The following is a 23,209-nucleotide window of genomic DNA, read 5'->3' as shown; positions in this document are numbered from 1 at the left end:
TACCTCCACAAGTCTAACGCAAAATGGCAAGTAGAATCAGTTGTAAGATTCAGGGGAATTCTTGATGTATCATCATGTCTAAGAAGCAGCCTTTAATGAACCATGGAAAAGCAGAAAAAAAATAAATAAATACCAAACCCAAAGATGTAATGAGAGTCACAGTTGAATTCTACGAGCCTTTAAAGGAACTGGTGGCATACAGAAATACTCTGTTAGGGTCATTGTATGTCCCAAAATTACCTGCTACCATGCTAGAATGACTGCTTCTTCCACCTGGTCTTTGGCTTCCCTTGGAGAAGGACCAGAATAGATGGTTTTGAAGAGAGCCCTGCCAAGTTCAGCATTGATCCAGCAGGTGACTTCTTGTGAATTTACGGTTAACAATTTTTTTTTGCAACAGTGCCACACCTTTGGCAAAGGCTTCACAATCCAGGATGTGCAAGAGAAGCCAGAGGGCTATCATTTGTAAGGAAGCTAATGCTGACATGAGTTAAGGGGAACCACCTCTTCTCACATTGCTCCCATGGAAATTATGAGCCACAAAATGAGGAAGCTAAGCCACAGTTTTAAAGCCCTGAACTGAGTAGCTTGTCCCCAGTTCTACCACTAACTTGTGTCTGATCTGCACAGACTTCCAACATAACTTCCCAACCCAAGCCTGTCATTTACAGTCAGGTTTCTGAAAACCTCCATCACTCTCTCAAACGAATTAGTACTGAAATGCCTTGAAACTCTAGAATTAACCTTCTATTGATGTATATCTTATCTGTAAAATGATAAACAATATTGCCTTTCCATTTAGATCATAAGCCCCATAGAATAACTACTCTCCTAAAGTTATGGTGAGCCCCCAGGTAAAGTGGGGTATTTTGATACAAGTAAGAAATAACATAATGATAAGGCAGGACAAAACCAGCTAAACTAAGCCAAGTCCTTGCACAAATCAGTGCTACATTAGAGGAACATACCTTACACATGCATAAGCCTTAACACCCTAGAGAGCTGTTCTGTACCAATGCCGGTGACTGCTGCCATCTCCCACCTACCCAAGAGATGACATGGCATCCCTTTGCTTTGGCCAACAAGACAATCCTTGGCTTGCCTTTGTTTGGGTGCAGTAAGCAGCATGCATGTAAGACTCAGATGTGGCCCACAGCTCCCTCACAGTCTTGCTGAAGCCCATGGGAGCTGCTGTGCTTCACAACTATAAATGAAAGGCTGGTTGAAGGCCAACATACTGATGAAAAAAACAGAGTCAGCGTGGAGCTCAGTATGTATTGACTATGAGTACTTAGGTACTCTTCAAAAACCTGAAATGCCAAGAAAAATAGTGTGGAACAGTTCTCCAAAATCACCACTAAAAAAAAAAAAAAAAATTTCAACTGAAAACAACATTTGTTTCCTGCAGGGAAGCCATTACAAATGAGTGCATAACACCTTCCAGGCTACCAAGAAGGTATTGTCCCTTGCGAAATCATTTTGTTTTCCATGCAATCACTTTAAGGAGATGTTATCTTTCAGTACCGTGGTCTGCATCTATATTAATAAAGACAGGAGAGAGCAGTGAAGTCAAAATATCACAAGGAGACAATATTGGTTGGGATTGCCAGCTTTCTAGACTAATAGAGCTGCTGTATTTAACCCAAAGATTTTATAGTACACAGTTTTTGTGAAGAAAGTTTACACAATGGAGCAGAAATAGAGGCAGGTATTGCATTACTTCATTTTTATTATCTTTAAAAAAATATCTACTAACTGAGAACTCTCTAAGCTTAATATCAGATAATAAAATTAAATAATAGAAAGGAAAATATCCATTATTTTTATTTGTATCCAATTAAAAAATGTTTATTTATAAACATTACAAAAAAAAAACAACAATGAAATGGAACTTGGATGAAAGCCAAGTAACATTAATTCCTGAGAAACAAACTAACTCAATTTTCAAGTTCACTGGGTTTGTCCTCTGGAGCATGTCAGCTGAGCTGCATGATGGAGAGGACAAATCCTTTTTTTCTTATTCACCAGGTTTAATTTTTCTCCTTTGCTCCATCTCCTCTTGTCTTAATTGGAAAACAAGTGAGTAAAAATGTCATTCACCTATTGACAATGTAAACATTTGGGCCCAACCTGTAGTACAAGGGCCATCCAGAGGGAAAGAAAGCCTCTAGCCTAGATATTTGGGCTTTCTCCCGAAAGGCTGGAGGCCTGAGGGGCAGCCCTTCTGTCAATGACAGCTTGCTGTTGGACAGTGAGACCTTTGCTACTTAAAGAAGGGGTCTGAGATCTCTTGGTCCCAGTGCCCCATACTCATTGAAATGCCACTGAGGACTTTTTTGATAAAATCCTGGTAGCCTGATAATCAGGCACCCTCCTCAGACAGTCATTATGTTCAGAAATTCCTTGGTGTGTACTGCTTGTGGTGCCTTGTGTATTATTCATATTCTAGAAATTCCCACATGCAAGAAAGTCAGGCTGGGAGTCATTTCACATGAAAATATCAGTAGCAAGTAGGTATGAAGTTGATGCTGATTCTCTCAGTGTTATTAGTAATGAACAAACCTTAAAATAGAAAATAAGGCTTTTAGTTTTTGAGTTTTAAAATATAAGTGGTTATGATTTTTAGATATCTTAAAATGAATTGGGGGATCTGAGGGTCTTAGCTTTGAACATAGACTCTTCAAGGGACAGCTAGTTACCTAAATCCAAATAGTTGCCTTGGTGACCTTGTGCTTATTCTCACTAAATCACTTTTGCAAATAGTACTTAGCATTTTGCTTGCTTGTTTGTTTGTTTAACTCTTACAGTACTTGTCCCATATAAGTTCCTCTAAAAAAATGTGTGTTTTTCTTCAGCTGTTTTGGAGCTGGTATAGATTTAATAATATTAAGCAGTAATTAGAATAAGAGAAATGAAATAGTACTGTGTTAGGAGCATGGAGTGAAAGTTAGGTAGACCCTAACTTTAATTTTTAAGGAATGCCTTCAGCACTAAGAGATATCGTGGAATTATTCACATTCTCTTTGGCCAGAGCTTTCAGTTATTCAGTGCAAATATCAGCACAGGAAAGAATGATAACTCATTTTCATCCCTTTCTCAACATACTTTATCAAATATAATTCTGGAAATTATGAGTTTAAAAATCTTCAGATAGGAAAATAGAAAATAGGAAAATAGAGACCATGTTTCCAGAACATGTTGGCTGGCAGTATCTAGTATGGTACACCAGGGAAAGAACTGTTTTTCACATGCCCGGATTTCATGGAATCATAGAATGAAAGGGACCTTAAAGATTATCTAACTCCAATCCTTCTGCCAGAGGCAGGGATGTCATTATCCATCCGAGTGAATAGTCCTTCTTCATCCCTTTTATAAGACCTCTAAGTATTGAATGGGAACTTAATTTCATAAGAGTCCCCTTCTTGTTACTGTCTTGAAAACACATACCTGAGCCAATACATATGTGTTTACCTTTTCCCTGAACACAGCTATTAGAAACAGGGAAAGATAAGTTAGGGTTTGACTAGATGATCTCCAGAGGTCCTTTCAACTGCAACTATTCTCTGATTCTGTGATAGTACTGCTTCCAGCAGTGTTTTGAGGGAAGGACTGGTGTCCATTGGTGCTGAACTATAGAAGAGAGAATTGAGATTTAAGGCTTTTCTCAGTATTTATTACTGGCAATTGTAGGCAGTCCTGAGCTCAGCTGGCTCATCTTGGGGGACCCCATTTCAGGGAATCTATACCTCCTTCACTTCATACTGGAGACCAAGGTCTTGAACTGAGCTGTATGGAGCTTTGAAGGCAAGCAAAGGCAGAGAATTACCTTATTGAAAGTAAATAGAGTTTGCCACAGCTAATGTAGTTCAAGTTTGATATTTAAATACATTTTAAACTGACTCCAAAAAGTTTGGACAACATCTCTCAACTTATTTTGTCTTTTTTTTTTTTTTTTTTTTTTTTTTTTGAGAATTGATTCAAGGTTGTCACTGTCACCCTTTTTCTGGACTTTTGAAATTTATTTTCTCTTTCTTTTGAAATCTTAAAAGATCTCAACTCACCTTACAAGGCTGAACTGTGTGTGTTATAAAAGTAAACATACATCTGCAAAGAGAGTACAGGCAGAACAGGTGACACTCGTAAAAATTCCTTTCAGATAAGGAAAAGAACCCCAAACAGCAAACCTGCAAGACACACTCTGGAGACTGACTTCAATCTTCAGAGTGAAAGACTGAGAAAAAAAAACAACAAAGTTTCACAACTTAAGACCACTGGGAAATGTTCACTCTTAAATATCATGGAATAGCATTCAACGTTCTTTCTACAGAATATTTTACATTGTCAATTAAGGAGGGTTCATATACACAAAAATACTGCATAACTAGCTTTGGCTAAACAAGGAATGGGAAAAAAATCTGCTTGAAATCATTTCTCCTCACTGACAAGAAACTGTCTTTGAAGACATACCACAAGAATGGACAAAATCAGCAATCTGCAGTTACATCTCCACATGTGTTCATCTTTATTAAATACAATACAAAGTAGTTAACAATACACAAAAACATTCTTTATCTTAAACTTGGTATTAAACCTATTTGCAATCATCCAGCCTCAGAAGTTGCGGGTGGTAGAACAACTACCATTACCTTCATTAATGGGAAGCAGGAATAACTCGTGTCAACAGCTAATCAAAAGACTAAAAGAATTGGCTAGAATATACCAAGATGGAAAGAAAAAGGCATCTGAGGAATTGGCTATGTGATATTTGCAGCTTTTTAAGTTATATCTCTCCGGAGTAGATTTTCAGGCATTCAGTTCCCTGCAGTTTTCAGGTTCCCTCATTGTGACCTATATTGACAAAACCATCATTTTCACACTGAAAGAGAGAAATTGCATAATTTCATAATAAATAAATAAATAAATAAATAAAAATTTAAAAAAATGCAGTTGTATTTTTGGTTGGTTTTGTTTTGTTTCATTTTTTGTTGTTTTCAAAGTTGGTATTTTCCTAGAGATAAATATCTGTATTTTTAAAAGTTTACTTATTTTACCAATGTTTTGTAATAAATTGTCCCACTTTAAAATCTGAAAGGATAATCATGAAACTTTTTGCTACAAGTAACTTTAACAACTTCCCACGCTTCAACAGCAAAGAATTTTATATCAGCTTTGTAATCCCAAGAGACAGAGAGCAAAAAGAACTTCAGAAGACTGAGACCACTGCACGTAGTGCTTCCCCATCTGTTTTGTTCTTATTTTAAAATCGGCATGGTTTCCTTCTTTTCACACATCAACTTGTTTACATAGATTTCCGTCACTCACTGGGAAATTCCTGTTTTCACTTTGTTTCTAGTGATAAGAAAAATCATATTTGTGGGCACCTTAAAAGACCAAAATATGAAGTAAAAGAAAACAAAAAACAAAAAAACACCTCCTGATTTAAAAGAAATGACAGCTGTTAATTCATAACCAATGGCTGCCCAAGTTCTTGTCCATGATGTAATAATAACTTCCATATCCAGAGCAGTTAAAATCCTTCACCTACTTCTACTACATTGAAATGAGTTTTATTATAGTTTCCAAGGACTATAGAATAAATGTTCTAGTTCACATGAATGCAAAATTCTTTAACCTATATTTGTAGTTGTAGGTGGGAAGCAGGTTCTGGAGGTTTTGTTTTTACAAGGTAATTTCATTACTATTTTCACAATAAAAATGTGATGATGGTGGTGGGTTGCATTTCCATCAGTTCTCTGGCGTGTAAGTCAGTAGACTCTGCGAATGTATTTATAGGTTGATGAAAGGTGATACATAATTACATGATTCCAAGAAGTGAGGCAGTAGGAAAGGGCACACAGGCACAATACCTAGTCCTATCTCATTAGTGAAAAAATAGGAAACAGAAAACAAAATTCTGTTCTGAATTACACCAGAGCAATTTACAACTTGACTCTGTGGAGGTGTCTTGTTTCCACTAGACTGCTCTGTATGCTCCAGGACTGAAGTGTGACAGACCTTCTCATGACAGATCTTGTCATGAGTACAACTTATTTTAATATAGTGTTTCTGATGCATCATTCAGTATATGTACATCAAATAGTTCCTTATTCCTGCCATCCACTGTCCTTCCACAGGTCGTGATCACACACTGATGATTCATGCTCGTTGGTTGACTGGTTTAGATGTAAAACTAAAATGGTTTTGTTGTTGCTGTTGCTGTTTGATTTTGTTTTCAGGAAAAAGCAAGAGGTTACCATACATAAAAGAAGCAGACAATGAAACGTTAAGTTTGAATACCAGTTAGATGCCACTTTATTTGTATTTATATATTCCAAGATGACAATAGTACTATTACAGGTTCTCTTGCACAAACAAACAAAAACCTTCATCTACAATCATAAGCAAATCTCCTTAGTAGGAATTATTATGCAACCTTACTTTTGATACTAAATGACTTGTCCACTAGTGGCTAAATAAATCCCCTTCCCTACCAATACTGAGAAGAATTGCACCAAGAACTAAATTGGTTTATTAACAACAGAACACTTTTAAATAGTACATTCTCTGAAGGGAGGCATAAAGAAGAGGTGGCTGAATACATGAACTTTATCTTACTTCTTCCCAGTTGCCCAACATGACATGATATCCTTGAGCCAAACAATGATGGTTGTATCACCTGTCCTACCTTTCATCAATAACAGAGAAATTCCTTTAAAGTAAGGTAACAAAAAGAAGTGCTCATCTTGGGCCTGTTCACCTCTGGACACTGATCTCCGCTAAGAATGGTGAAATCCTCTATAGCAATTTGCACAGAAAATCCCAAACTCTGGCCGCAGGAGGTTGCAGATAGCATGCTTCTCCAGGTTTGAAATCACCCTGTGTTTTCTGGCACAGTAACCACATAGTAATCAGAGAATACAAATGGATGAGACATTCAAAATTAGAGTAGAAGGCATCTATTTAAATGAATATTCACTTTAAAAATAATTTCATTCTCTGAGATAAGAGGATGAAAGGAAAACATTTCTGGTTCATGTTCACTAATTGGAAAATTGTGTTTCAGAGGATTTAACATAGATGCAACATCTCTGGCAATCTCTCTCCTAACTCCTTTTGCACATTTTGTATATGGCTTCCTCTATGCTTACATTACAGATAATAACCTCATTTGAAGACTAACTTAGGCACACACATTTTAAAAGTAATTCTTCAAACTGCCTTTCCAGGACTACTTTAATAGAGGATTTGAGGAAGTTCCTGTTGTTTCTGTAATTATTAATATGTTTATTGTGAGATATATAAAGTGCCAGAGGGAGGAAAAAAATGCATATGTAGGTGTTTAACAAAAATCTCGTACATGAACTTTTAGAGTTGTTTATTCTCATCAATACAACACAAAATATTTTGAAAAAGAAACATCATGTCCAAAGTTTCTCATCATGAATTTAATTCCCAAGAGATCTTTCTCATCAGGTCTGGCCCTTTTTCAGTCTGTTTTATTTATGTTCTTTCCCATTTGTAAACAGTGCATGTGTAAGTGCCTTGTTTTTAATGAAGTGTATCAGTAGCATTTGATTGGAATTTAGATAAATGAGAAGATAAATCCATCTGTTTTCTTCAATTTTATGTGCATATATATGAGAAATTAAAAAGGTAGCTAAATAAAGACACCAAATGCTGGTCTTTGTTACGACGTCATCATTTTGCACCCCAAAATAGACAGGACAAACAAATTTCTTTATGAGATTCCCCTTAATTTTGAAATAAAAATGTTATCAGATAATCTACTGTGGAGTCCTTATAAAGAATAATAGGAGGATTACATTGAAGAGTCAGAAAAAAAATATATATATAACTACAAAAAGAAGTTTGTCTTGTGCAAGGCAATTGTAATAGTTCTACTCATAGATATCAGTATGCACTATTGCTTGTAATACTTCTGTAGTCTGAGACTTTGAGGAAGCACTCCGCATAAGAAGAAGTAGTTCTTCCCCCCAAAGATTTACAAGCTATCTGAACTCCAGGAGACATTTAACTTTATTTTACAGACACGGCAGGTGACTTTTCCAAGGGCAAATCAGACATACGGAAAGCAAGCCATAAAACCTGTCTTTTATAGCACTCTTTGCCATGTACCAGCATAATAATCCACCCTTTTCTGGCAGGCAACAAAAGTATCCCTGTCAAAGATTTGACAGGAAGTGTGTGGACAGATAAAAGTTTGGATGTATCTCTGCTCAGAGGATGCAAAGCCACTGAAATTTTTTTTCACTTTCAAGATGTGAATCAAGATATTTTACTTCAGTCACTTAGGAGCTGATGCATAATCAGCCTGCTGCAAGTGTCTTGCTTTGTCAGGATGTGGGTGCTGGAATGGAAACAGAGAAATACTTCAAACTACGGTATCATTTTGGTACACCATGAATCAGAGCATGCAGTCATTCAAATTACTGTGGGACAGGGTGCTCAATCCTGCACAAATGTCGTGTTCACTCATTCTGTTTATAAGAGACACAGCAAAGACCTGTCTAATGTTTTCACAACATTTAGCAGGTTGAACAGGTGCTGGTGAAGGTGTTCTAGGTAAAGGAGGGAACTAGCTGAGGCTGGCTGGGTCCGAGGAGGTATTCAGCCTCCTTCGGCTCAGTGTGTTAAACAGAGTAGGAAATAAGCAAGACTGCTTGTTTAACGTTGATTGTTTGGAAAGTGCCCTGCCTACCAGCAACCTGACCATTATCATAGAATCATAGAATCATAGAATATCCTGAGTTGGAAGGGACCCTTAAGGATCATCAAGTCCAACTCTTGACACCGCACAGGTCTACCCAAAAGTTCAGACCATGAATGGTTCAGACCATTACTTAACATATCTGGTATTCTTCTACCAAGCAGCACAATTCAACTCAGATTTCTCTGTCCACTGCAGCATGTGAGGCTCCACACAACTCCCTCCCCTGGACACAGCTGGTTTTCTGCCCACTACCCAAGCCCTGACTTAAAAATAAAAAATAAAAGGTTAGTTAAATGTGTTACAGAAGTGTAGTATTGCACAGTATCTGTGTGAGATAATTTGTTCAAAGAAGGCTGCATGAATCTAATAATGATCTTTTGCCAGATGCACGTTACCTGTTACAGCCATGAACAGGTCCGTGGTTCCACACTCAGTTTAGCAGATCTAGCAGCTTATTGCTGCACAAGGCAGAGAGAAGGAAAACAACCCGTTTTCAGCAGTGGTGAGCTGTCTGTGAAATGCAGTGTCTTATGGAGCTGTACCCAACTGATGGTAGAGCCCCTGGGACCTGACTTTACATAAAGAGAATAGTCCCTTGACTTTAGTGGTTTGCTTCTCTTAACACCTATTTAGCAGTTATTTGCAGATAGGCTAGATATACAAGAACAAGTGTTGCTAATAGAGCTGTTTGGAGTATCTACAGAAACTCTCAAGACCACTTCTTCGAGGGTGAACATATTCTCTAACCTCAGCTCTATTCTTGGATCATTCCCAGAAAAACTGGAGATGTTTGTATAGCTGTCCAGATTAAAATTCAGCTGGCCTCCTGACTTTTCTTCCCATGGATGCTGCCCACCAAAGCACAATGCAAATACACGAATAGTGAAGTGGCTGTTCAGTCCGCAAGCTTGTCGGAGCATGTACTTGTATGAATACAAACATTTTCTCACACTCTGGCAAAGAGAAAACATTTCCTCTGAAAAAACAGTGTTTTAAAACTAAGATAAGTAACCCAAGATAACTAACGAACCCTTGAGAGAGGTAAGCATAGGCAATTTTTACTTCCATGTAGCTCCATAAGGTCAGGCTATGAAGTCCCCAGCTGTGGTTTGCCTCGGCCCCCTACAGACTGTGGAATCTCCCTGGGTTTGTAGAGGCTGGAGACACGTCAGCTGTGAAGGGGCTGCTATAATACAGATGCATAATGATAGTTTGTTTATTTTGAAGTTTGCTTGGAGAGGGGGTGGTGAACACACAGAACTATCAACTTCTGTACAAAAGAGAATGGTTTTTAAGTTACAGGTTTTAAGAGCAAGAAATAAGGAAAATGCACAAGTAAAAAGAGAGGCAGACAGGTCTGGCTGTATCAGCTGGAGTGAGAGCAGAAAATACATTATTAAACATCACCATCTACTGGATGCCAGCATCTCTTCTTTGCAAAGGGATCCCTCAGCTCCAACAGTGAATTACCTTGTCAGGCAAGCCTCTGCTTTCACAGACCTGACACTGCTCATGCAGTTGCTGGCAGGCCAAGGTCTGTGGACCTTTTTAGCACTAAGATGGAAAATCTTTTCAATGTTTTGAAATCAAACATGAAATATTCCGGGTGATATAATACAGACTGAAATTGTTGATAAAACAGAATGGCAACTTAAAAAATATATATATATCCATGTTTTTGACCATTATCTGCTCACTCTCTTGGCTGCACAGCTACTCCCCAACCAAATTTGTGTGATTTTGCACCATCAGAACTAGCAGCAGGGCTCACAGAGCTTGCTGGGGCACTCATGCAGGTTGCACTGCCTTGCTGCAGCATCTGCTCAGTGAAGGATGCTCCCTCATTTCCCCACAAAGGGCAGAAGTCCCCAGCCCCACAGTTAAGTTCTTGTTCAAACTATTGGAAATTAAAATTGTTCCTAGTAATGAGTTGCAGGGAATCAGAAATGGATTTCAAAAGCATATTTGAAAAGAAATAGGTGTTAGTGCACACCAAACAGCCCTGACATCAACACCATATCAGAGCTTCTGTGTAGTTCATTTTCCTGGGGAGGATATGAAGTGAAACAGTTTCCAGCACTTATGTAAATATCATGAAGTTACACAGGAACAAATCAATAACAAATTGTTTTTCTATTGCTTCATTTATCTTCAAAACATTTTTCAGTTAAACACACAGAATCCCTCAAGATGTTATTGGCAAGTCACACAGATGTAAATGAAGTTGAATACATTTTTCTGCTGTGTGATGTGTTGGGAAAACAATAACAAGGGACACTGAAGCAAGATGAAATGCTGCAATATCTGGGTGCTGACATAAAAGTTGTTTCACATGTAAATCATAAACAAGAACTCTATTGTGCTACAGATCCCATATATCTGAGCATCTTATCCAGTTTGTGAATTTGGGTGGGATTAAACCAATATAAAATTCACATAAAACTATGTAAGGCTTCCTCACTACAGACATGGAAGAGAAACAGATTTATGAGAGGATGATTTCTTCCAAGGGGTAATGTGACTCATATCAGTTATCCCTGTGAGACAACCTTGTTTCTCCACTGGCTGCAAAGGGAGACTGAGGTGAGAAGATGGGACTCAGAAAGCTAACTCTGAGGCAGTTACACAAGATGTATTCCCATGCTTCCTGTCCAGGGACAAATAACATGATTGCAATTTAATAAGAATAAAAAAGTGAAATTTTGAAACAGGAAAATAATAAAGAAACAGATTCTGTGGATACTTCAACAGTTTTACTTCATAATTTATCTTTCATTCAGCAATGAGCAGCACAGTGTTGAGCACACAATTCTCAGTGTGCACAACACCAAATGATATTAAAATTCCTAACAATGTTCTAATGTTCATGCTATTATTCTGTATGTCCCCAGCTAGCCCAATTCTGCATCTGCACCCTTCCTTCCATCTCCCAAAGACCAAGATCAAAAATCTCGGGTAAACTGTCCACAACAGCCATACAGGGCTCAAATGGGAGAGTAGGATTGTCTAGCTGCCTTAGCTTTTGGTGTCTCTCCATTGCTCCAGCAAAGAGCTGGAACACCTATTGCCACTGCTCAGGATTGGGTATGTGGATCTCAAAAGAGGTTGAGGTGGTGATTATGTGCTGGGTTAGTCAGCCTCTGAATCCCAGGAATGGGAGAAAAAAACAAGGAGGTTTTATCCCCACCTGCTGCATTATTTGTTAGATGATGCTCTACTCAGATGTGTGCAGGGAAAAAAGTTGTTTCTGCTTCAGGAGGGTTAGTCCAGGAGTCTATTCTGGTTGTTAGATGGGCAACAGATCAAAACTTGAGCTAAATTGTGAAGATTTGTTTCTAGCATGAAAACCATTCTGAAATCATCAGTTTTGCTGTTCATAGACGTTTGCTAGAAAGGACTCGGAGCACTTTTCTAGCCATGATACTAGCCTTGGAAGACAGGACACGGATAAGAATACTAAGTGATAATGAAAGCACTGTGTTTTGTTTATATGAAATATGACCTTTCCATCAGGATGAATGCTTCTGAGATTACATCAAACAGCAGAAAACTAGGAATTAACTCCTTCAGGTAAAAAGAGTATTATAGAGTGTGGTAGTTATTTTGCAAGAAACCTTTTCAGTTGCCCTAAATCAACACTTTCAATAGGCAGGTGTGACAACTTCTCACTTTTAAGGTTCAGTAAACAGAAGATGGACTTTTGATAGTTTGCTAATGCTGGATTAAGTGCTTCAGAATGCATTAGTGAGGCAAAGGCAATAGAGAAGCCAGGCAAATAAACATAAATAATAGCAAAGGTGTCGCTGAAGGCAGAGCTGAAACAAGAGATCTGCTCATCAGACTGGTAAATGGATTTGAAAATGGAAGTGATGTGGTACAAAGAGAGGGGTAGGAATTGTCTGAAAGAAGGCAGAGGGGTGAAATAAGTAAGTTAAAAGGTGAAGACCAAAGCAAGGGTAACTCTTTTAGTTCCAATAATGTAAAGGCATCATTATTTCTGAGGAAGTTACAATGAAAATTGCAAAGTGGCAAAAAAAAATTACTTGCAGGCTGCAAATCTGTGGACAGCTCCCTGGGCTATTTGGCTGGGTTTGGCAGTCCATGTCAGGAGTTCCTCGGTGCCAGTAATATACCACAGATGTACCACACCAGTATCTGAAATGTGACATTTAAAACTACTCTGAGAACTCCCTGACTACAAAGTATGACACGATGACCACTGAGCAGGTATACTCTGAGGAATGGAAAACTTACATGGTGAAACAAAAAGGCAAAAATAAGTTCAGGAAAAGAGAAAAAATATGTTCCTTTTCCACTCTGATGTTCAAACTACTATCACAAATAAGATCTAGCTTGCTGGGATAGAGGAATATGGGGTGTTGGAAAGCCTTTCCTGTTGAAGGGAGATTGTTTGACACCAGTAAACATTTTTGCTGACAGATGTTCAGGATATGATGTGACCTGCCCTCACTGGAGAGCTTTAAGGACCAGGGAGACAAACTGTTCTGGGAATCATATAAAGATACCTGTCTATAATCCTGCCTTGTTTTCATGGGAACGGAGGGGAGGGACAAGATGCTTTCTTTCAACCTTTTATGTCTTTTGGCACTACTTTCCATTACTGTGAAAACGATGCAGTATGAGACAACAACCAAAATTTCAAGAACATCAGCAGGAATGCTGTAGCAGAGGATAAGACACAAAACAAGCAAACCCAAACTTCATGATTGTACGTCCTCACTGCCATGCAAACCTACACACTAATGCCAATAGGAGGGGCACGATAACATCGTGACAAGAGTAACAGGCTCTGCTGGGCAGCAATCCCTGTGGCTTCATACCCAGACACAGCAGCCATCTCCAACCTTGTGTACAGTAGACAACGTGGAGAAAAATATTTTCTTTAAAGCAGAGGGATTTGGTTATAATATTGCTGTATGAGTGAACAGTTCAAACACAAGAATTTCTCTTTGCATACTGGGATTAATCTTCCTCTCCTATTAATTAGTTTCATTGTCAAAGATTTTGTATGGAAACTTTTAAAAACAATTTGAGTTTATTAAAGGACACTGTCATATAAGAATATTTTACTGTATGTTACTTATTAAAAAAATGCCATATTTCTATTAAATACAGAGCAGATACTTTTCCTTACATATTGGCAGTGGATGATGTACTTTTCTCATGCAGGCTTTAAACATTACATGTTTACTTAGGAGCACTGCCTTACTTTTTTTTTTTTTTTCTTTACTGCTGCAAACATATGCTTGGTTTCATACAAAGCAGATAACACCACACAACAATCATTCACTGGCTTTGAAAGAACAAGTAGAGGAGTGTTTGTATGAGCCAGAAAAAGTTACTAAATCCAATGAGAACATCTATTTACCAAAATGGCTCTTAAATCATCAATTTTAGGTAAAGCTAATTAAAGCAGCTTCTGGCCCTCAGTAACAGCAGGAAGGGACTATAAATGGTCGCTGCCCCGGGGTGCAAACTAGCTGGTCCCTGGACCAGACCCCTCACACAGTTAATCCCTGTGTGGTGATGGCTGGAATTTGTTAGTGTCATCAAAGATGTTCTGAAGAAACAGTGAGAGAGAATCGTGCTCTTACACAGTAAATGATACATTTAGTTCTATATTACCAGGAAGACATAGAATTGTGTAGATTCATCACAACAGTTAGTAGCTGGGACGTTTTATTATACTGTAGAAATACCGCTCTTCAAGGGCCAGGCTCTAAAGTAGTCAGGTCAGCCAAAAATCGCAGAGAAGTTAAAGGGCCAAGTGTGATTTTGCTGCAACTTCAAAACAAAGCTATCAAAAACAGAGGCTGAACTGTCTCAAAGAGTTATGCTGAGAATTGATGCACGGGCAGAATTTTATGCAGGCATAGCCATGTGGACAATGTCAATATAGCATCACATATGAAGTAAGAAGGAGACGTGATAAATGTGAAGAAATGTTTAAATAGAGCAACCAGTAAGGAAGGAAGTGTATTTTACATAGGTATGGGCAGAGGAGTAAATGGCAACAGCAGAAAGTTCGTGCTAAATGTCATTTTTGACTCTGGGACTATCCCACAGGTGTTCGTCATTTCAGAAGCCTGTCACTCATCCTTGTGAAGCCATTTGAGGCCTTTGGCAGATATGGGCACAACTGTGGTTTTGTTAAATACCAATTCGATAGGTGATATCTGGTCTGCTGATGTATCTGTGCAGGAGTGGAATGATAATATTTGATCGCTTTGTACCGCTGGTGGGACCGATGAGCTGAGGCGTGATGGAAGAGAGGAGATGGGAGAACAGCTCCTTGCAAGCCTCATGCCTGTGACAGCCCAGCACTACCTCAGGGCTGAAAGAGCCTCTGACATTCATCTGGCAGCACACCCCAGGGCTGGTCACCACCACAAGTCATGCTGGAATCTCCCAGCCTTTATATAGAAAAGAGCACAGGGCCCGGGATTTTGCTCTGACGAGGACGTACTAAAACAGGGGATGCTGCAGTGGTGATGCTAATTTTGCATCCAGCTGACAGCTGTCGTGTAGAAGCTGTTCCATCTTCTGTTATGGTCCCTGGCCACCTCTCCGGGTGAAAAACATACTGAAAAAAATACTGAAAGACACCGGCAAGATTTATTTGCGCAAACCCAAGACGTGCTGTTCCAGCACCAACAGTTAAACCAGGCAATAAAGAACCACGACGACTTAAGGAGCAGGTGCCGGGGGGGTGCCTCCTCCTCAGCCCTCACAGGCTGGGGACGAGCAGAGCCCCCCGGGGCCGCCCTGGGAGGAGATGGCGGCGGGGCGCCGCTCCCTCAGGCCGCCGGCAGTTAATCATTAAGCCCCCCCCGAGCCTCCCCGCACCTCGGCCGAGCCCCGTCCCCTCGGCACCGACCTCCCCCGGCTGCCGTGAGGAGGGAGGGCCGGCCCGGGGGCACGCCTGCCCCTCCTCGCCTCCCCTCAGGCTCCCGGAGAGCCGCTGAGGAGCCCATGGGGCGCGGCAGGTGCCGGTGAGGAGCATGGCCGAGGGAGCCGAGGAGGAGGGAGCCTTCCTGCGCCTCCCGGCCGGGCAGGACGAGCGCTACGCCGAGCTGCTGGCCGCCGGCTTGCTGCCCTGCGCCCGGGACGGGGCGGGCGCCGAGAGGGGGCTCCCGGAGCCATCCGCCATCAAGTCAGGTAAGGGGCCCGTGGGGAGGGCGCCGTTAAACGGGAGCCGCGGGGAGGTAGCGGCCCTAACGGAGCCCCCTCCCGCCATGCCCCCGGGCATCTCCGCTTCTTCCCTTCCCCGGCTCGCAGAGCTCCGTGCGGGCAGCGACAGCCTCTCGGAGGACGACGAGGATGGGGACGGCCGCGACGGCAAGCTGAAGGGAGCGGGAGGCAGCCCGGCGGCGAAGAGGAGCGTGGCGCAGATGATGAAGGACAAGAAGAAGCAGACGCAGCTCACCCTGCAGTGGTAGGGCCGGCCGGGCGCGGGGCTGCTTCTGACAGGGGGCTGGGGGCTTCCTGGGCTCACTGCCATCAGCCCCGGTACAAAGCAGCTCCTCCTTCCCCCTAAATTCCGATTATTTTATTTTATTTTTAATTACCAAAAGTTTATCCGTTAACAGAGATCTCTGTCACACCCGCACTGGCTGGGAAAAAGCGGGAAAGACCGAATTTATGCAAGAGAAAAATCACCAAGTATCGGCTTACTGCGCCTGAACCGACGGTGCAAGCATCCAGCAGAGACCTGGCAGGAGCTTACAAAGCTTCTCGTCCCGGGTGTGCGGGAACACGGTAGTAATCCACACATGGACAGCCGATTATACGTTATTTTGTTCCCATAAAATCGGGTTATTCCTTCTTCCCAGAAAGGATAAGCCCAAAAGTCTTGAAAAATGCAGAAATGAAAAGTTACCTCAGGCTTCCCATTTGCAAATGGATGCTTTAATTAACTTGTATGTCCATGGCTGTTCGACTTCCATCGTCTCACTATATATATTTTTACATTATATTCTACCATCCACAGACACCCTACCTTTATTTTATCTGGGCAAAAATTAAACAAGTAGGAGGTCAAATTCTGCAGACTTCAATTCATACAGGTCTTTACCTGTATGAATTGTCTGAATTGTCTGAAATGTCTGAAGTTAGGGAGCTAATATTGGAATAAATGGGAACTTGGTTACCAAGTACAGATGTAAATTTAGAGTTTTCCTTCCATCTGAAAAACAAACAAGAATAATCCAGATAGCTCAAATTTTTAATTTAGTCTACATCTGACTTCTTAGAGCGAACATTAAATTGTAAGGATTTGAGTCTTGTGAGTCAGTGCAAAATTATTTGGCATGCAGTGTTTATTATATAGTATTTTCATATATATTGTTGTAATTTGAAAAGAAACAAATTTATTACAAATCATTCTGGGAGTAGCAGATAATGGAGACTGATAAAGAAAAGAAACAGACAAGAGTGGAATACCTAGCTGTTACCAAGAGTTCAGTTAAAGGGAAGACAGACAATTTTTACTTGTTTTTAAGATTAGACTTTGATGACCTTCGCCTAAGCACTTGGCTTCTGTAAATTGATGTGTAAAAGTGCATACCCTCCAGAAAATGTCAGATCTTTTATTTTCAGTATGGTTTGGTCAAGAAATAGCGCCAGGCCCAGTGAGGAAATTAAAAAGCAAAAGTAGGAAGAAAAGAGACATAACTCTAGGTATTAAAGATAGAGAATGTGCAAGTTCAAGCCCCTGCTCTGATCAGAGGACAGCCTTAAACCCATTTTTTTCACAGCATAGTTAGTACTCATATTTTCAGAGCAAGGCTGCCTCTGAGGTGGTAGTCATTTAAATCAAAATTATTTAAAGCAAAAGTGTGTAGACTTTGAAAAAGGCTCATTAAGAATAAGGGACCTTATGTTTGAATAATATATATGTTACATGTTTGTAATATGTTTGAAAACCCCATGTTTTCCATGTTCTGCAACTTCCCTAAGTATGAAATGTGGAGTCAGTCTCTTGTGCCTGTCTTGTTCATTAGAAACTCATCTGTGTGCTGTCATGGATATCTTCAGTAAAATGAAAAGGAGGGCAGTGCCATAAAAACAGAAGGAAAGTAAATTGGAGAGACATGATATGTTGCTTTTTACTCTTGCAGTTTCTTTCTCTATACAGGCTGGAAGAAAACTATATTGTCTGTGAAGGAGTTTGTTTACCAAGATGCATCCTTTATGCACATTATTTAGACTTCTGCAGAAAAGAGAAGCTAGAACCTGCTTGTGCTGCAACTTTTGGAAAGGTAAAGAGTAAAAGTCTTCATAATTCATTAGACTAATTCTCAGAGATTCTAAAACTAATAGTTTGGTACACCTGTGTCAGGTACACCTGTTAAATTATTTTTTTTTTTTCCTACTGCTAATGCAGATGGAGTCAAACTAATTACTACTATAACATATGGAAGGATTTCATGACAACAGCTTAAGGGGAATGGAACTGAAGTTCCCTTTGATTTCTCTCTCTCTCTCTCTTTTTCTTTTTTTTTTCTTTTTAATGGTGACATTAATAGGGCTCATTCCACAAAAACAGATCTGATATGGAAGACACTTTTAATTATACTAAAGGGAGTGTAAAGTGAGAAGTGACACAATAAGCAATATAAGAAGAGGAATAAAAATTAATAACACAAAGAGCTCCTGAATAAAAAATTGTTGATTCATCCTCTTTTCTACCCTTCCCTACAATTAATCCTGAAATCATTTAATGAAAGGGAGATGTGAACTCTTCAAATTAAACCCTGAGTAGTTAGTGAAACAGGAAACCAAAAATGTTGCAAGGATCATCTTTTTTTAAACACTCCTGATCTGTTCATTGTTCATAGATAGCAAAATGCATTAATTTAATTAAATAATAATAATGGATGTAAAATCCAGTTAATAAAATGAACTTACTTTTTCCTCTCAAATTTGATATACTGAGAAAGTATATGTCTAATTTTCATTACATAGTTTCAGTATAAATGAGGAAGACTGTAGCTTTCCATTTAAACATTGTTTTGACCATGATCTAGCTTTTAGATCAAGGTGTTAGTTCTACCTCTATTACTGAATTAGTTTTTTTACTTAATAAACCGTTTCCCTTAAGCATCATTTACAGGAAGAGTGAAATATTTTTAGGACACTAATCTCAATCTCAGGAGCCCAGTGACCGAACAGTTTGCTTGATTTGGATTAAATCACAAAACATGATTTTTTTTTATATATGCAACATGGAGCATAACCAAAATTTCATAGGGTTTCAGAGCGGATAAGTATGTTTAAGCCTGTGCAGCCTTTTGATAGTGAAGGAGATAGAATTGCCCACAGGGTAAATATTTGCTTGCCTTAATCTTCAGATCACAATTTTCAAAACATAAATCACTTTATTCCTAGCTGTTTGACTTTCAAAATGGAATACCTAGCAGCCAAATCTTTCCCTCACTTCTGTTTAGATCCCTGAAGTGAAAGACACAGTTGTACTTCAGGGACCTGAATGGGGTAGGATCACAGTGAAGAAAACTAGACTTCGTATTGTAAAAGGGAAAATTGAAAGGAAGAACACACAAAAAGAGTGGGAAGACTGGGGGCATACAGTGAGATGGACAAGGATGGAAGGACCCCTGCAGTGTAAAACATGCTTAATTGTTTATGTTGTGGCTTACATGTCACAAATACTTATTCATGAAATACAGTAGATTGCATATTTATCCTCCAGTTTCTTCCATGAAGAGTTTGCTTTAAAAAAAAAAAAAAAAAAAAAAAAAAAAAAAAAAAAAAGTATACCATTGTGAGAAATTAATACTGTTATTTTCTCTTTAGACCATTCGCCAGAAATTCCCTCTCCTTACCACAAGGCGGCTTGGAACAAGAGGCCATTCAAAGTAAGGCACAACTATCTGTGTATCCACTTACAGAATACATTCTAGGAATTAAATACATTTCCATGCCTCCTTAATGTGTAGTAATTGGTAGAGGAGATATTCAGATGGAAAGCTGTTAGTGTTAACTTTCATGCACCTGACGAAACTGATACAGTGTTTGAATTTGAAAATATTACTGCAGGCATAGTTACTAAAACTAAACTGATTAAGCTTCTAAAACATCTTCATTTTCAAAGAACCTTACATTGGTTGCAAATAACGTGTCAAGATGTTATATATGTACATATATGTATAAAAAAATCATATAACATATTGTTACAGCCGTTCATCTTTCTATAAATAATGTGCTATTTAACTGATTTGCCTTTTGCAAATATGACAATTTTCAAGCTGTTCTCTTGATAACAATAGTGATTTAATACAAGACACCAGAAAAAAATATCTTCTTAAATTTAGAAGAAATTATATATTTGCACTTTGTTATGGATATTTTTTTAAAGCTCTAATCAGTACACAGTCTGTAGTGTAGGTATTTCATGTATAATGTATCCAGTAGATTTGTATATTTCAGCTGTGGAATTCAACTGTGGGAATAGATATTTATGCATCACCTATGGCAAAATATTTTGCTGATTCAGGTTTTGACATCATGCTTTAGGCCATGACAAAGTTAGTGTAAAACTGTGGAGAACAGTTGGAGCAACATCCCTTACATCCACTGTCCCATCAGTGCCCTCATACCAAGACTGTTGAGGAAGTACTGCTGAACTGTCCCCAATTTGACTTTTTATTATTATTTTTAATTTAGAATGCTCCTTCTTAAGGAAATAAAATAATAATAATTAAAAAAAAGTGTGGTGTATTGATGTAAAGAACGTAGAGAAGTCAAAATAATGCTGTAGGGTATTGCTGATGTCAAGGTATGAATTAGGTAATTTTAGGAAACCTCTGCCCTTGTTTGGGGAGTCACAAATACAAAAGTGCTATGTATTGCTCCAAACCAACACAGGTTCTGAGCTTTTCTTAGTGTTGTTCATTAAATTGTAGTTTCAATGTTTATTAATCTCCGTTTATTAAACAAACAAACAAAATATGTTTAAACTTACTGTGCCCGTACCATTCTACATAAAATAAGGCTAGTTAAATAGTTTTATTCTTTTTAAGTAACTTTCAAAAAACTTTAAATTTGGGTTTTCAGTCCCAAATCTAATTCAGATCAGATCCTTATCTGTAAATTTCTATTGATTGCAAAATAGGTTTGTCCTAAAAATAAGACAATGCTATGAGGAGCAAATTAAGACAGGCATTGTGTCCAGCTTTCTGTGTATACATAGAAGTCAAACATTTATTATTAATGCTTATATTTTGAGATATACATGCCTTTAAAAATGTGAGTAAGAAAAAAAAAAACTTACAAGATTGTGGTTTTCCTAAGTGCTTTGTAATATATTAGGAATGTCTGGAAGATGCATTGTTTACTTTTACAATTCTGGAGAGGTTGTTTCATGTTGTTATGCTCGCCTCTTTTCCTACCTTAGAAATATCAGAAATAGGCAGGTAAGACCACCCTATTTTTGATGAAGAATTCACTGGAGATGCCATTAATGAATTTTAGCTTTTGTTGTATATACAAAGGTGGGAAATAATTTCAATTACAATTTTTAAAAGACATTATTTCTTTAGTATATCTCATATATTTATTTTAATAAATCATTAAGAAAAACAAATCCAAAGGAAAGCCTACATGGAATGTTTTCCTTTCTATAATACAAGGCAGTTCTTGTTTAGCTTCTGTCACAGTCTTACAAATTTGTAATCCATTGAGTATTTTTTTTCAGGAAAAAGTAGTATAAAATCTATTTTGTAGTTGCTGAAGAGAGAGTTTTTGAGGAGAGTTACATTTAGAAGGGTAGTTTATAGGGGAAAGGGATTTAATGGAGTGTCTGCTGTGGTAAAGTTGAGCTATAGTTACAGGCATAAGCTACTGTAGATTTAGTCAGCTTTGCAGATGGACAATTGCTGTTGTGTTTAAGTTTTTAGGAGATCTGGCATTTATAGTCCCCAGGAATATTTGACAACCTACTCGTTCATCAATGTCTCGGTTAAGTCTTACATTCATAACCCAATGTATTTGGAGAACTACTTTCAAGTCATAATGAATGAGAGAATACAAGGGGAAAAGACTGCCAAATGCTCATTATATTTTTGACCTGACATATCTAATACATTGATAAACGAGATCCATTCAGGATCCAAACTTCCAAAAATGTCATGTATCTGCATAATTTAAAGTAAAGAGGTGTGTTTCAAAACATGTTTTTGACATGGGAATCTCACCACAAAATTAATTGTGTCAGTGTAATTCACTTTTCTCCAAGACTATCACAGAAATGGGCAGCTTTTCTTCAGCAGATCCAATATTCCTACTGACCTTGGTGGTATTATGTGCCATATTTTCATATGGATTAACTGTTCTTGAGCAATTTCCTCAAAGGGATGAGGCATCAGCAGGTTTTGTTTGAACATCTGGCATTTGTTTCTCCTTTTTTTTTTTTTAACTAGATTTTTCCTCAGAGACTTTTTGTCTGCAGTTCTCTTTTCCACTACAGTAGATTTACATTGTTCTGGCTGTGCAGAAAAGAGCCTCGTAAAAGGCACAAGTGACAATATCTCCAGTTCAGAGACTGAATACAGCAGCAAGTAGTCACAGAGAAGCAGTAGTATAAGCCATAACCAGTATCTCTGATGTTGTGGATCACATCAGAACCATAGTTTCACTAATAAGGAACAAAGTCATTTCTGCTTTGGCCAGGTAGCAGTTAGTCGTACAAGTATCATTTATGGAAGTATTTCCATTAAATTAATATGTAAGGTAAGGGGCAGTTCCATTAAATGACTAATTACTGTCTGCTTTTGTCAGCTTGAACTCTAGATGTTAAAAGCTGTGTTACTGGGACTGGTAAGAGACATTTCTTACTAGTGGTTAAATTCTATTTTTTCAAGCGTGATAGTGGAGTGACATTGTTTTAGTTCTGTTGTTACTGTCGTTATTTTGCTATAATATTAGAAGGAGCAGTAATAGAACTAAGTATTCCTGACAGAGATGTTTAGTGTGGTGGCATTGCCTAGGAGGCAATCAATGTCCAGTACTCAGATGTTGCAGAAGCATGAAAGGAAAAAGACAATTACTTTCTAATGGAATCGTTATTCTTATAGTGCTAAGAAAAGCTACCTCCCTAGGAATAAAGCACCTTACTGCATACTGTATGCATACACAGTAACACACTGATAGAGCCTGGCTGTGGACAGAAGAAAACAAAGAGTCAGTTCCCTCTTCCAACTATTCCAAGGTGACAGCAGTTTTTCTTCCACACCAAAACAAGTCCAAGCTCTTTCTAAAATTCACATGAACTGAACTTCAGAAAGTATTGCTGATCTAAGCTGAGACACAGGTGCTGCTCTAATGTGTAAGAACTTACATCAATGTTAGTTCTGAGCAGCATTTCTCATCTGAGGTTCTGGATAAAGGAGGGCCTTAAAATGGCTCTAATAAATACTTTTGATTACTTCAACTTTTGAT

The 23,209-nt window shown here is 38.6% G+C and overlaps 1 protein-coding gene across 3 annotated transcripts in view; it reads left to right on the top strand.

Moving 5' to 3' along the window:
* Positions 1-14,281: 14,281 nt before the first annotated feature.
* Positions 14,282-23,209, top strand: part of RFX6 (regulatory factor X6) — a 37,803-nt gene continuing 28,875 nt past the window's right edge. The window contains exons 1-4 of one of the 3 annotated variants that reach the window (XM_072036088.1): positions 14,282-15,910; positions 16,031-16,187; positions 17,889-18,012; positions 19,568-19,629. In XM_072036088.1, the coding sequence (XP_071892189.1) occupies positions 15,754-15,910; positions 16,031-16,187; positions 17,889-18,012; positions 19,568-19,629 (500 nt within the window). In that variant the 5' untranslated portion in view covers positions 14,282-15,753. The remainder of the gene's footprint in view (positions 15,911-16,030; positions 16,188-17,888; positions 18,013-19,567; positions 19,630-23,209) is intronic. The other 2 variants (XM_072036089.1, XM_027454659.3) reach the window with 2 other exon arrangements.

Source organism: Anas platyrhynchos, chromosome 3, assembly GCF_047663525.1.
Source record: "Anas platyrhynchos isolate ZD024472 breed Pekin duck chromosome 3, IASCAAS_PekinDuck_T2T, whole genome shotgun sequence".
NCBI lineage: Eukaryota > Metazoa > Chordata > Aves > Anseriformes > Anatidae > Anas > Anas platyrhynchos.
The sequence above is the reverse complement of the archived record's forward strand: the minus strand, read 5'-3'. Positions and strand labels throughout refer to the sequence as shown.